The sequence below is a fragment of the Penicillium longicatenatum genome (assembly GCF_028827895.1).
Source record: "Penicillium longicatenatum strain IBT 33135 chromosome Unknown contig_11_segment0_segment0, whole genome shotgun sequence".
In the NCBI taxonomy this organism is placed as follows: Eukaryota; Fungi; Ascomycota; class Eurotiomycetes; order Eurotiales; family Aspergillaceae; genus Penicillium; species Penicillium longicatenatum.
Genome location: NW_026643117.1, coordinates 1,023,369 through 1,035,942, shown reverse-complemented (window position 1 = coordinate 1,035,942; position 12,574 = coordinate 1,023,369). Strand labels below are relative to the sequence as shown.

At 49.5% G+C, this 12,574-nt stretch overlaps 4 protein-coding genes across 4 annotated transcripts; 3 read left to right on the top strand and 1 right to left on the bottom strand.

The window, feature by feature from the left end:
* Positions 1-151: 151 nt before the first annotated feature.
* N7484_000380 (AP-1 complex accessory protein LAA1) lies at positions 152-6,430 on the top strand (the record flags this gene model as incomplete). Its single annotated transcript, XM_057110801.1, has 3 exons — positions 152-4,228; positions 4,278-4,509; positions 4,560-6,430. The coding sequence occupies 3 exons, from the start codon at positions 152-154 to the stop codon at positions 6,428-6,430; spliced, it is 6,180 nt and encodes a 2,059-aa protein (XP_056978027.1).
* A 533-nt stretch (positions 6,431-6,963) lies between these two features.
* N7484_000379 (Zn(II)2Cys6 transcription factor) lies at positions 6,964-8,880 on the top strand (the record flags this gene model as incomplete). Its single annotated transcript, XM_057110800.1, has 5 exons — positions 6,964-7,160; positions 7,231-7,509; positions 7,580-8,247; positions 8,312-8,532; positions 8,569-8,880. 5 exons carry the CDS (start codon positions 6,964-6,966, stop codon positions 8,878-8,880), a joined length of 1,677 nt encoding a protein of 558 aa, XP_056978026.1.
* A 59-nt stretch (positions 8,881-8,939) lies between these two features.
* Positions 8,940-10,642, bottom strand: N7484_000378 (purine-cytosine permease family protein; the record flags this gene model as incomplete). Its single annotated transcript, XM_057110799.1, has 4 exons — positions 8,940-9,422; positions 9,477-10,116; positions 10,230-10,403; positions 10,479-10,642. The coding sequence occupies 4 exons, from the start codon at positions 10,640-10,642 to the stop codon at positions 8,940-8,942; spliced, it is 1,461 nt and encodes a 486-aa protein (XP_056978025.1).
* A 580-nt stretch (positions 10,643-11,222) lies between these two features.
* N7484_000377 (uncharacterized protein) lies at positions 11,223-12,419 on the top strand (the record flags this gene model as incomplete). The annotated part of the gene is made up of 1 exon (XM_057110798.1): positions 11,223-12,419. The coding sequence occupies one exon, from the start codon at positions 11,223-11,225 to the stop codon at positions 12,417-12,419; it is 1,197 nt and encodes a 398-aa protein (XP_056978024.1).
* Between the last annotated feature and the right edge of the window lie 155 nt (positions 12,420-12,574).

Sequence of the window (12,574 nt, the reverse complement as noted above, 5' to 3'; positions counted from 1 at the left end):
AAATCCATACATTCCAAAACCGGCCCGACAGTTTATCCGCTCTCCGCTCCGCGGGCATAAGGAGGCACACATACATACACTTCGACCTTCGTGTTTACTGCCTTTCCATTCCTTTCATGGGGATTGCTAAATCCTCAATATCATATTTTCAATGTCGCCCTCCGAGCCTGCCCCCGCATCCACAAAGCCTGAGAACGCGGCCCCGGAGCTGGATGTCTCCAAGCTCCATGCTCTCCCCTCCGAACAACAGGACCTCTATCTGCTTACCTTCACCTCCGATCTTGTGCAGTTCATCTGCGGTCTCGAGTCCGCGCAGCTCTCAGCTCAGCAGAAATCTCTGAAAAAGGAATTGTTCAAGATCTTGACCCTCACCTCCCCTACGATTACGAGAGTCCTCCGCAACAACTTAGGACGATGCTTCGGTACTATCCTCGCGAAAGGGGATCGGGGAATCCTCTTCGAGACTATTACAGATCTACTTGGGCTTATAAATGCAAGCAAGAGCGAGGCAGATTTGAAAGTCAAGTTCGCTGCAGCGCATTGCCTGGGTGAGGTGTTTGTTACCGCCGGCGACAGCGCATTTATGCAGTCCAACGTTGCAACGTCAGGCATGCTGAAGCTGCTCAAGTCTGCCAGTAATCATACGGGCCTGCGCGGTGTCATCTTCTCTGTGCTCCGCAAGATCGTGGTTGGCATCGGTGTCCCGATCGATGAGGCGACTGCCCGCGATATTTGGAAGCAGGGGCGCAATGCGGCGACTGGTGACAAGTCGACATTCGTTCAAGTGCATGCTTGTCGCTGCCTGGAGCAGTTGATAAATACGACCCCATTTTTTGATAATGTTAACGACTTCGAGGTCTTGAAGACCATAATGTGGAAGGTCATTGATAGCCCTACTGCACCGGTTCGACATGCCGCCGCGGCTTGTCTTGGCCGTGCTCTCATTAAGCTCCACGCCACAGAAACGCATGTTATAGCGGCCCCAAAGCCAAAGTCTAAGAAGATGAAGAGGATGTCCAAGAAGCCTGGCCTTGGACCCGGAGACGAAGAAGAGGCTGAGATGTCCGAATCGTCTGTTGCGCCAAAGAAGTCTGAGTCTCGGTTGTTCTTCCTTCTTCCGGATCTCTTACGCCAGCTCTCTTCGCAGTATTTGAAAAGTACAACCTCTAACCGCACCCGTGCTGGCATCTGCATGTGCTACAAGTTTATACTACGCAACCTGGGAGATAAGATTGTCGAAGAGCGATATGGGGAAATTGCCTCCAATCTGCTTATCGAACTTCTTAATCATCCGACGGTCACCTACAACCGATTCCGCCTGCTCATGACCCGCAAGTTTGTGAAGACCATTCTTGAAGACGCTATTGGACGTGAGATGCTTCAGGAAAGCAGCCAGCTTAATGCGGCGAAATGGATCATCAACGAGATCCTGAAGGACTACCCGCAGGTTGTCCAAGAGCGCCGCGAGCCTAGCAAATACACGTTGACCAGCGCCGTCAGTGCTTTGTCGTCCTTGATCTCATCACTTGGATCCGCCTTTGCCATCCATGCCGATAGTTGTCGTGATGCCTTGCTGCAGGTTTTACCCCACCCCAGCTACACAGTCCAGATTCATACTGCTCATTGTTTGCGGAGCTTCGTACTCGCATGTCCCTACCAACTTCTCTCTTGCGTGACCATCTGCATGAATAGTTTAAACAGGGAGATCGGGCAACTTGCTACACCACGACAGTCGCCTCGTCGGTGCGTTGGATATGCAAACGGTCTTTCGGCGATGCTGAGTACTTCCCGTCTGCAACCGCTTTACGGAGCTGTTGACGTTTTTGCGCGCATCTTCTCCCAGGCTACAGATCTTCTCAAGACCAGTAGCACGTGTGAGCTTCGAGTTGCAAGTACGCAAATCCAGGTTGCATGGATCTTAATTGGAGGGCTGATGCCCCTCGGGCCGAGCTTTGTCAAGATTCATCTCTCCCAACTCATGCTGCTTTGGAAGAATGCTCTGCCAAAGCATTTGAAAAAGGAGAATTCCGCCCAGCCAAGCACTCTAGAGACGAGCTTCCTGGCTCATGTTCGTGAATGTGCTTTGAGCGCCCTCCTGGTCTTCATGGAGTTCAACAGCAAGCTTATCACTGCAGACGGTGCGAAGAGAATCGCTGCTATGTTGCAGAACACAGTCGAGTTTTTGGATGACTTGCCACGTCCCAAATCCATGGAAGATATCTCGCAACGTCTTCACCCATCCCTTCAGCTACACGACTTCACCACGATGGTGCGTCGTCGAGTGTTGCAATGCTTCTCAAAGTTGGTGCATGTTCATCATCCTAGCCACGGCGACATAATTTCTCAGTCTAGCCTGCTCAGCCTTGCTATCTCTTCGTTTGCAGATCCAGATGCGCAGTACAGGCCTATGGAAAGCTCCATTGCCGCTTCAACTGGCCAATTTGATGGCCTGTGGGATTTGTGCGATAATTACGGCTTTGGTGTCACTGGGCTTGCTCGACAGTATATCTGGGCTGCATTGTCTGGCACTCATGGAAGTGAGAATAGCCCTGCGTGGTCTGCTATTGATTCAGTTGACGAGGTCGTCGATGATTCTCTCACATTCCCTGTATGCCAAGCAAGCGAGCATGACTCTGTCCTTCTCTACAGCCTGCGAGATGGTGATTCCCTCGTGGTGGATCCACCAACCACTGGTGTTGTCAACTCAGCAATTGATCTGTTCTCGGTCGCCATTGCTCTTCACTCGCCTAAAATTCAAGAGAGTAGTGTGGAGCAGATTGCTTCATTTCTGACCTCTCCGGCTCTCCAGAGAAACCCTGGACGCAAAGCCGCGTTAGGTGTCAATGTTGCAGTTGCTCTCTTGCATGCATTGAAAGTCGCCGTCAAGGAAACCGACTTCGTCGCTGGAAAGTTGAGCACATCGACAGAAAAGACCCTGCAGGAGCTCATTCAGAAATTCACTATCGATGCCGACCCTATTGTTCGAATCATTGGTGTGGAGGCGCTAGGTCGTCTATGCGATAGTGCTGGAAACCCCTGCACTAATACACTGGTCAATTGGCTCGTGGACACCATTGTTGCTAACAGAGAGCCAAATGCTCGAGCTGGCTGTGCTGCTGCTCTTGGATGCATTCATTCCCAGGTTGGCGGTATGGCAGCCGGTCTGCATCTCAAGACGATTGTTGGAGTCCTAATGTCTCTTTGCAATGATCCGCACCCTGTTGTCCATTTCTGGGCTCTTGGTGGGCTGGAAAGAGTGGCTAATTCTGCCGGTCTGACATTCTCTCCATTTGCTTCCAGCTCACTGGGTATGCTGGCTCAGCTCTACAATGCCGACACACACAACGAAGAATGCGCAGCCTTGGCTACCTCCAATATTGAGATGTCATTCTTGACTCCTGTTGTGATCAGTCGATGTGTTGATTCGCTGATCAATGTTCTTGGGCCAGATTTGCAAGATATTGCAAAAACCCGCAACCTTATTCTGACTCTTCTCCGCCAATTCCAGCTAGAGGAAAACACTGCGTTAGTCACCGAGAGCTCGAAGTGCTTGGATCACTTCTCTCTCTATGCCTCCAGCTACATGGATATTCCTGGATACGTCAAGCGTCTGCAAAAAGAGCTTCGTGCAAACAATTCATTCATGCGAGATGTTGCTGTTCGTGGTCTGAGCAATCTGATGAAGCGCGACGCTACATCTGTGGTCCAGATCGCAAATGACACTCTTGAAGATGATATCTGGCTTGCATTCGATGATGCGCCGGGTAACGTTCCCCTCAGGACTATGATTCATGAATGGTTGCAACAAACAGCGCTCACAGAAACTGGGCTTTGGATTCAGCGCTGTCAGACCATCATGACAAAAACGCGCAACAAAGTAGAAATTCCACCGACTACAGCTGTCCAAACAGCTGCGGCGGATATTCCAGACGATGAAGTTGCTGGTTTTGCATCCGCGGTCGCTGGAGATGGCCAGGGTGACCCTGCAAATGGAGCTATCGCAGGCCAGGAATTCCTGAAGTGGCAGACTCGCAACTTTGCAATGTCTTGCCTCTCCGAGCTTCTAGCGACAGTACAAGAAGCCATTTTGCCTGACCAGACCATTCCTGCTGAGCTAGCACTTCAATCCAAAGTTGGCGATATCGTGAGAATGGCATTCTCGGCATCGACTGCTAATGTTATTGAGCTGCGTATTTGGGGTTTGAAAATTATCGATCAAGTCTTGACAGTATGTCCCTTTCGTCCCAGTTTGTTCAAATTTACTTACCATGTTCTAGATGTTTGGTAAGACTCCAGACCCGGATTTCGCCGAGGCCTCTTTGCTTGAGCAGTACCAAGCTCAGATCGGGTCCGCGCTGACTCCTGCGTTTGCGGTCGACTCGTCCCCCGAGCTGGCTTCGGAGGCAATCAACGTCTCGGCCACATTCATCGCGACAGGAATCGTGACCAATGTGGATCGCATGGGAAGAATTCTTAAACTTCTCGTGCTTGGCCTTGAAAACTTTGCCAGTATGTTTCTCTTCTCAGCATTTATGACAAATATACTAATAAATATATAGAAAATCCTGAGACTACTGATATTGGCGATCTCAAAGGCTTGAACTCAAACGCTCGAGTGATGGTCAAGCTGGCGCTGTTTTCTGCTTGGGCTAGACTTCAGATTGCTAGTATCGACCAAGAGTACCTCAACCAGGTTGTTCAGCCTTATGTTGCCAAACTCACCCCACTATGGCTTGCATCTCTCCAGGAATATGCTCGGCTGCGATTTGAGCCTGATATTTCTGGCGCTTTAGGTACAAGCACACAAAGCAACGACTTGGATGAGGTTTATGCTGCATTGAACAGAGAGACATTGCTCAAGTTCTACCAAGATACCTGGCTCAATCTCGTTGATGCGATTGCTGGTTTGGTTGAAAAGGACATTGACTTTGTTTTTGACGCCTTGGATGGCAAGCTGCAGCATCCAGAGGATCCCACTAGCCCTGAGGAGAATGCGAAGAAAGAAAGCCAAGAGCTTACCACTAGCGAGTCTCAAGGGAAGGGCCATGACATAAACTATCGTGAAGAGCCTGTTGCGTTCTTCTTTGTTCTGTTTGGTCTTGCTTTCGAGTCTCTGGTCGACCAAGGGACTACGCCATCACAGCGGCTCGCTATTCTCCAGGCCCTCAAGAGAATCTTAAGACCTATCATTTCTGGTAATGCTATTTACCAAGATGCCATCTTTTCGGAGACCATGGACACCTTTGATCGACTCGTTTTGACCGAGAGCACACCTATCCAGACAGTGATTGTGGGTATCGCGCAGAACCTCTCGCTTGACCACCCTGCAGCACAAAGTGACCAGGAACGAAGTGATCATTTGTCGGATGATATCGAGCAGTTGTTTGAACTGACTAGGAACATAATTCTGGTTCTTGCGGGCATGCTCCCTAACCTCCGTGAATCAACACCCCTGGCAAGGTTCAACGTGTCCTCAGAAGATTCGTTGGCCCTGGTTCGTTTGGCACTGCGCTCTCTTGTTGATGTTGCGTCGGTCTTCCCTTCAATTATTCGCAATGACCTTCACGCTTGTATCCTTCATATTTTTACCACTATTCTGGCAACCGGAATCTGCCAGACCGAAGTTGTACCCCAGGCTCTTCCGATTTTCCGACAGTTCATCCATGGAATCGCGCGTTCGTCCGAAGGTCCAGATGACATGGATGTGGTAACCTACCAGATGCGAGGATGTCTTACACGTTTCTTGACCATCCTCACAATCGCCCAGCGTCGGGAGTCAGAGACCTCCATGCCCTGCGCCAAAAATACGCTTTTGGCTATCACTTTCCTGATAACAGCAGGTGGACATGTCCTACCACCGCAGGACCCTCTTGTCACTCGCGTTCTCGATGAGCTTCTCGATTGTCTCCAAGATGTCGGCCTCGCCACCGTAGCCGCCAGCTGTCTTCGTTCGATCATGCTCAAGCCTAGTCCCCGTTACATGACAGATGATGTGATTTCTCGGTATCTACTTCCAAGATTGATCGCCTTCCTTGTTGGTTGTCCGTCCGACACGGGCGAAATTCCCACAGACCCAGAGAACTCGCGGGCTGTCATCGCTCGCACGCTCGTGTCCTGTGTGTCAAACTCGACCTTCTCCCCTGCTGAGATTCCGGCCGCAGTCTCGCTTGTCATGTCTGCCCTGTTAGCTCGTGCCAATCGCGAGGGACAATCAGTACACCAGGAATCCGCTGGGCATCTGCTTGAATTAGCCAAAGCAGACCAAGCCAGTTTCCGAACATTGGTGGCGAATATGAGTGTAGACCAAAAGTCGCTTGTGGAGGAGGTTCTCCGCAGTGCGGGTATTGGAGCCAGCTCCTCGGCGTCCGGTGAAGCAAATGATAATGTACCGCAAGCTGCACCGACCATTGCCCTGCGCATGGATTTCTAGATTCTGGATGTTGTCGCGAGCTGATGTGATATGATATGAATGCAACAGTGCACAAATGTATAGACCACGAAATGCCTTTTCAATTTTTCTCCCGAGTCCCTCCGGCTCGGGCTGAACCTTAGAATTAAAAGACAATTCCACTTAGTCGAACTTCCAGGGTCCACATGTAGTACAATACACTTGGGGAATACATACATAATTACAAGGTACCAATAATGTAATTCCAAGTTGATAACTAACTAATCTTGGAAATAGTGCGCACAGTCGCATCACTATGAATGGACCTTCAAATCTCTGAAAATCTTGGAAATTCACGCAATCATGGCTGGACCCCGAGCAAAACCGAGATCTAATCAAACTCAAGTCTGCGTTAGGCAAATCGTGGCACGCTTATGTTATCCGCATCAGGTGACGCAATATATGTTTCGCGATCGTTGATGTTCACGCTTCTAAATGCACCAACCTTGATTTCTTCTTCTTATTCTCTGTGTTCAAGAAAAGAACCATTCATCGGGGTAGGAATTCACTCGATAATGCCGCCAGATCGGGGCAGAGCCTCACGAGCGTGCGTTTCGTGCAGAAAGCAGAAAACCCGATGCTATGAGCCCAGTGTCCTAGGCAAAGCATGTTTGCGATGCGAAAGACTTCGTCAAAAATGCTCCCTAACAGAAGCTTCAGGGCGACTTGACGATGAAAATTTAGCCAATCCTCATTCAAACACAGATGCGCGGTATGAATTGAATTCCTCTGCCCCGCGTGTGGAAGTCCCCATGATTGAAAGTATTGACATTTTGATATAGCTTGGAACGCGTGGAGAGAACACTGGCAGCTCTTCTCGATCGCCTTGGAGAAGGCCCGGCAGGCTCCGATGATCATCAGTCCAGCAAGGGAAGCGTACTGACGACCCCGGAAGCTGGGGAAGCTCCGTACAAGGAGACGGAATCTTCCGCCGCCCCGATCATGGTAATCCGAGACCTGGCTACGGATACAGGTATCAAGTCTGCACCCGACACAAGGCCTCTCGAGACAGTCTTAGATGACATTATTTCGCCCGATCTGGCTTTGACTCTCATCACAATGTACGCCTTTCAAGCTCGACTATCCATCAACATAAGCCTGTCTTGAGTTCATACTAACATTGATGCCCAGATTTGTCGAGTATTATGGTCGATGGATTCTCTATGACCCGGAAGGCGACCCCGCTGCTCTCCTACCCCGCGTGAAGAGATCGCCCTTACTTTTCTGTGCGTGTTGCTTAATCGCTGTGCGGCATAGCTCCGAACAACTAGCTGCAAGTCTGGCTCCTAAACTTTATGATTACGCTCGGTCCTCTGTTTCGAGCAGCCTTTTGATCGCCCCACAGTCTATTGAGTTCTTCCAGGCAACCCTTATTCTTTGCATGTGGTCTACAACTGTGGGCCAGGTGCCCTTAAGCATTGATAGCTGGCTTCTAAGTGGGTTTGCCCTGCAGCACAGTCAATCCAGCCCCCTATTTGCAGCGGTGACATCTCAGTCCCAGCCACCAACCAGGATGGATGAAAAGACCCTTGATCGATGTTGCCTGTGGAACCATCTTTGTCTAGCACACTTGCACTATTGTGTTGGCACAAGCCGCAAATCTATGCTACAGGCTTGGCAGATTGAGCGTTGTCGGGCTATTATTGACTCCGATCATGCAACTAATTTTGAAATCCGGATGGTTGCCGAGATACACCTCTACTGGACTGTCTATGGACACTTGATTGAAGAATCGGTAGATTTGCTCAAGTCAGTCGCGGATCTACAGGCGTGGAGGAGACGATGGGAATTTGTGATTGGTACGTCGCCGGGTCTTTTATCAACCCAGTGGGCACGAGGAAATGCTGACATTTGAACTTTAAGAGCAGCCAAGATCTCAGTTTCTGCTGATGGGTTTCCATTTTTCCAATCTTCTCTTATACGAACATGCACTGAAATCAAAGACTGCTCGTGCTCAAGAGTCAGTCGTCTCAGAAATGGTCCGCCATTCAACAGCTATCGTGCACCTAGCCATGAATACAGTAGATGAGCGTACTCGCCACTTGACCGATCATATTTATCACATGATTACATTCGCAGCGATTGTCATCTGTCGTTTACTCAACCATTATGAAAGCCAGGTAAGTAGGGCATGTGACACCAGAGACTTAGATGCTCTCATCCAAAATCTGGTTGACTGGCTTCATTGCATTGGCCTTCCCTGTCATGCTGCACATACCCTGGGAAATATCATCTCCAAAGTACATCAGAAACTACGCCCCCGCGTTGAAGTCTTGCCAGACCCAATACAGGATTTCCCCGAAGAGAGCTTCACCAACTACTATTTTCCGGAGTTCTTGGGGCTAGGGCCGTCCGCCGATGGAAATTGGGATCTATTGTCAGACTTGGGCTTCTTCCATCAGAGCCCCTCGGATAATTCACTGCAAAGATGAACTCCAACATATCCCTCAGAAACAAGAAAGAAACCCTTCGAGGCAGAAAATTGGATGTTCTAATACCCTCCGTGCTTTTTCTCAATACAGCGCAATAATGGGAAAATGATGGCAGAGAATGCAAATGTCATCTCATGACCTATGTTTGCACCCATGCCAATCAGTGAAGCAATCGGCCCAGAGTACCAAGTCATATGCATTCCAAGAGCGGCCCCAGCGAATCCAAAGCAGAAAGCTCCAACCGATGCCCAGCCGAACGGAAGGGCCGCTGGGTTATTCCAGTTTTCCAAGTCATACGCTGACCATCGTCTTCGAAAGATAAAGTGCTCTTCCATCACAACCGTAGCATGGATAACTGTCCAATACCCGATGACACTGAGGAAGGTCTGCAGGGCGTCATCAAAATACTTCGCTGCACAGCAACCGACAATGACTGCTACTACAGATCCGACTGTCACTAGTACAGGGCGGGGAATCCGAATAGCCCATGTACCAAGATTCTGGGCGTGCAAAGCAAAGGAATAATTGTTCGGGATATTGTTCTTCCAATCAATCAATACAGGCTAGGCATTTGAGTTGACCAGAAATTGACTTACCGGAATTGAACTCAACGCTGCCAGAACCATGAGGAACTTTCCAAATCCACCGGCCGGCTCCAACGACATTTGCAGCAAGCCTCCAATAGAAGAAGCTGAATATGCGTCTTTCCATGCAACATTTGTCACAGTTCCAGTATATAGCGCCGCGCCGAGCGACTGCACCAAAACACTTGGCACGAAGATGCCCACATATGTCGCAGCGAAGATTTTCCAGCGCGGAGTGTCGTGTGGCATACGAACATTATAATCTGCAGCACAATTCACCCATGAAAGTGAAAAAGAGAAGATACTGGCCATGTATGAGAGGACAGCAGCCGCCCTGTCGGCACTCTGGAGGTCTTTCGGACTTGCTGCCGTGAACGATGATGCTCCCGTACCAGCAGCAACACACCACACAATAAATGGGAAAATCCATATGAACGTGTCTAGACGATGAATCCATGTGATACCCAGTGCGCAGATAATCCACACCAGTGTACATATGATGATCACACCAGCCCAAGTGGGACATCTTCCATTCGACAATGCGTTGAGGACGGAGGCTCCTGAGATGGAGTTAATCGCATTCCAGCCTGTTGTTGCGACCATGGAGAATATGACGACGAGCATGTTGCCCCAGTATCCGAAGGAGTACCGGCTGCAGGAGTAGAAGGTTCGTTAGTAGGTACTCAAGTGCATGGTATGTGAGAATCTACCGTTCGCGGCTGCTCAACACGTCGAGATAAAAGGGGTGCAGGAGAAGCGACTTACGAAAAGGTTGTCATTCTCAAGCCTGTCAACCCGGCTGTAGCTGTCCATGCTGGGAGAAGATCACTGAATAGGTTGATCACCACAATCACAATGAAGCAGTCCCAGAACCCAAGGCCCATGAAGCCTCCTAGTGATCCAATATTCAGTGTAGCAATGGCCATGTTGGCGCTGAACCTGTGACATTCATGACGACAATTAGCAAACCTTCATAGGGAATAACGAAATATACGAATATTAAATTGAACCTACCAGAACGTAGTAGCGTGCCAGAACTTGGTTGTCTTCTCCTTTCTTTCATCATCGGTGACTCGTTCAATGCCACCCTCCTCAATGGATATTCTTCTTGAAAACCACGGTTGGGTCTTTGAAGAATCCCCTTCTCCAGACAACTCGGAGGTCTTATCCGTAGACATTATTGTGTGGCTCATAGTCACACCAGAGGAATACTATGAAGATGGGAAATTTCTGTATGCCATTTTGCACAGGATCAGCCATTCTATATCTACGTTATCCCCTGCAATAGAGTACAATGGTATCTCTATGGCTCAATGATAAGCATATCACAGGCGTATCTGACGCCATCAAGACTATACTTTGCAGCTGCAAATGAGATTGCTTGGTTTGATACTTGGAGGACCCACCGGGTACATACCCCGGAGCTATCCAGGTAGGTACCCACGATTGTATAATTGTATTTGGACTACAGAGAGAGTACAAGTTCACAGTGAACAGGAACATTCAGCATGTTTTAGTCTCGTATCAAAATAGCCTATCAGTCGCCAGCTCATATCGCCCCGTGGGTCCATGCAGAATGGCCTCCACTTATCTGCCGCGGCATCCCGCGGCATGCCGGTCTATCTTGCCCTAACTAGAGCTGAGCAATAGAATCCTCATCATGACATTTGTTTTCTTGGAAGATAAAAAGCAAACGATCCGGCAGTATTTGCTCAGGTATTGTCAGTAATTTCCCTCCATCCTCTACACCTACTTACAATGGAGCAGCAAACCTTTCGTCGCCGCGGCGTCGGTCTCCGCGGCGTAGACGAGAAACGAGTCTCACCCGGCTACGTCCTCTACTCTCCCTTGACCTCCAACACGGCTCACCTCATCTCGACAACCGGTGAAGAAGTCCATCGGTGGACATTACCCCACCGTGCAGGTCGACACTCCCGCATCCTACCCGACGGCAATCTCGCTTACAATGGCGTGCACCCGGACGCACCCTCGCTATTCCCTATGTGGGCGAAATACCGCGGCGGCGTGATGATGCAGGTCGATCCTGCTGGAGAAATCCTGCGCCAATACTCCGATCCGTACGCGCATCATGACCAGAATCATCTGGATGACGGTACGATTCTGTACACAACTCTCGAGGCTCTCACAGCCGAAGAAGCAGCTCGTGTCCAAGGCGGGATCGAAGGCAGCGAAGCACCATCTGGTACCATATACGCAGATTGCATCAAGCTCGTAGATCCTTGGTCTACCTCGAACAAATCCTCGTCTGCTGACTTCAACGGTTTGGACGGGAAGGGAGGTGCGAAACTCCTATGGTCCTGGCGGGCAATCGATCATCTCGATACAGCTGCTTTCGCCGCGCATTCGCATTACCCACGCGAACACTGGCCGTTAATCAACAGTGTTTCTTTCAACTCAGACGGGAACATCATCGCCTCAACCCGAAATGCATCATCCGTTTTCGTCATCGAGCGTGCGACAGGCAAAGTAATTTGGACCGTATCCGCGCCGACGGTCTGCCAGCAGCACTGTGCGCATCAGATCAATTCGGAGGGAGATATACTTGTTCTTGACAACGGAGTCTTTAGACCGGGTGTTTCAGTGCCGTTCTCAAGAGCTGTGGTACTTTCCAAGGGGAAGAAGGTTAAGTGGGAATATAAAGATTTTTCAACTGGTGGATTGGGATTTTTCACACCTTTCATGGGATCTGCACAGCAATTGAAAGGTGGAAATGTTTTGATTTGCGAGGCGGCTACTGGACGTATTTTTGAGGTTACGGTTGGTGGAGAGATGGTTTGGGAGTTTGTTGTGCCTCAGTTGAAGGATTATAAGGGAGTCATGGGAGATGCGGAGTTGGAGGAGATGCAGCGCATTGGGTTTTCGAATCAGAGTAATGCGATTTTCAGGGCTTATAAGTACCTTCCCGAGGAGATTGCTTGGCTGAGGGAGAATTGAATGTTATCGAAAAGGCGTTGAAAATAGAATGCTTCTAGAACGTTGTCGTTGTGGTTTCATTTTCTACAAGAAGCATCGTTGTGTAAGGTTGCCACCTCAGAAGAATATTTACATCTCGGCATAGGAAAACTTTGCATAAATTGAACAGTCTATAG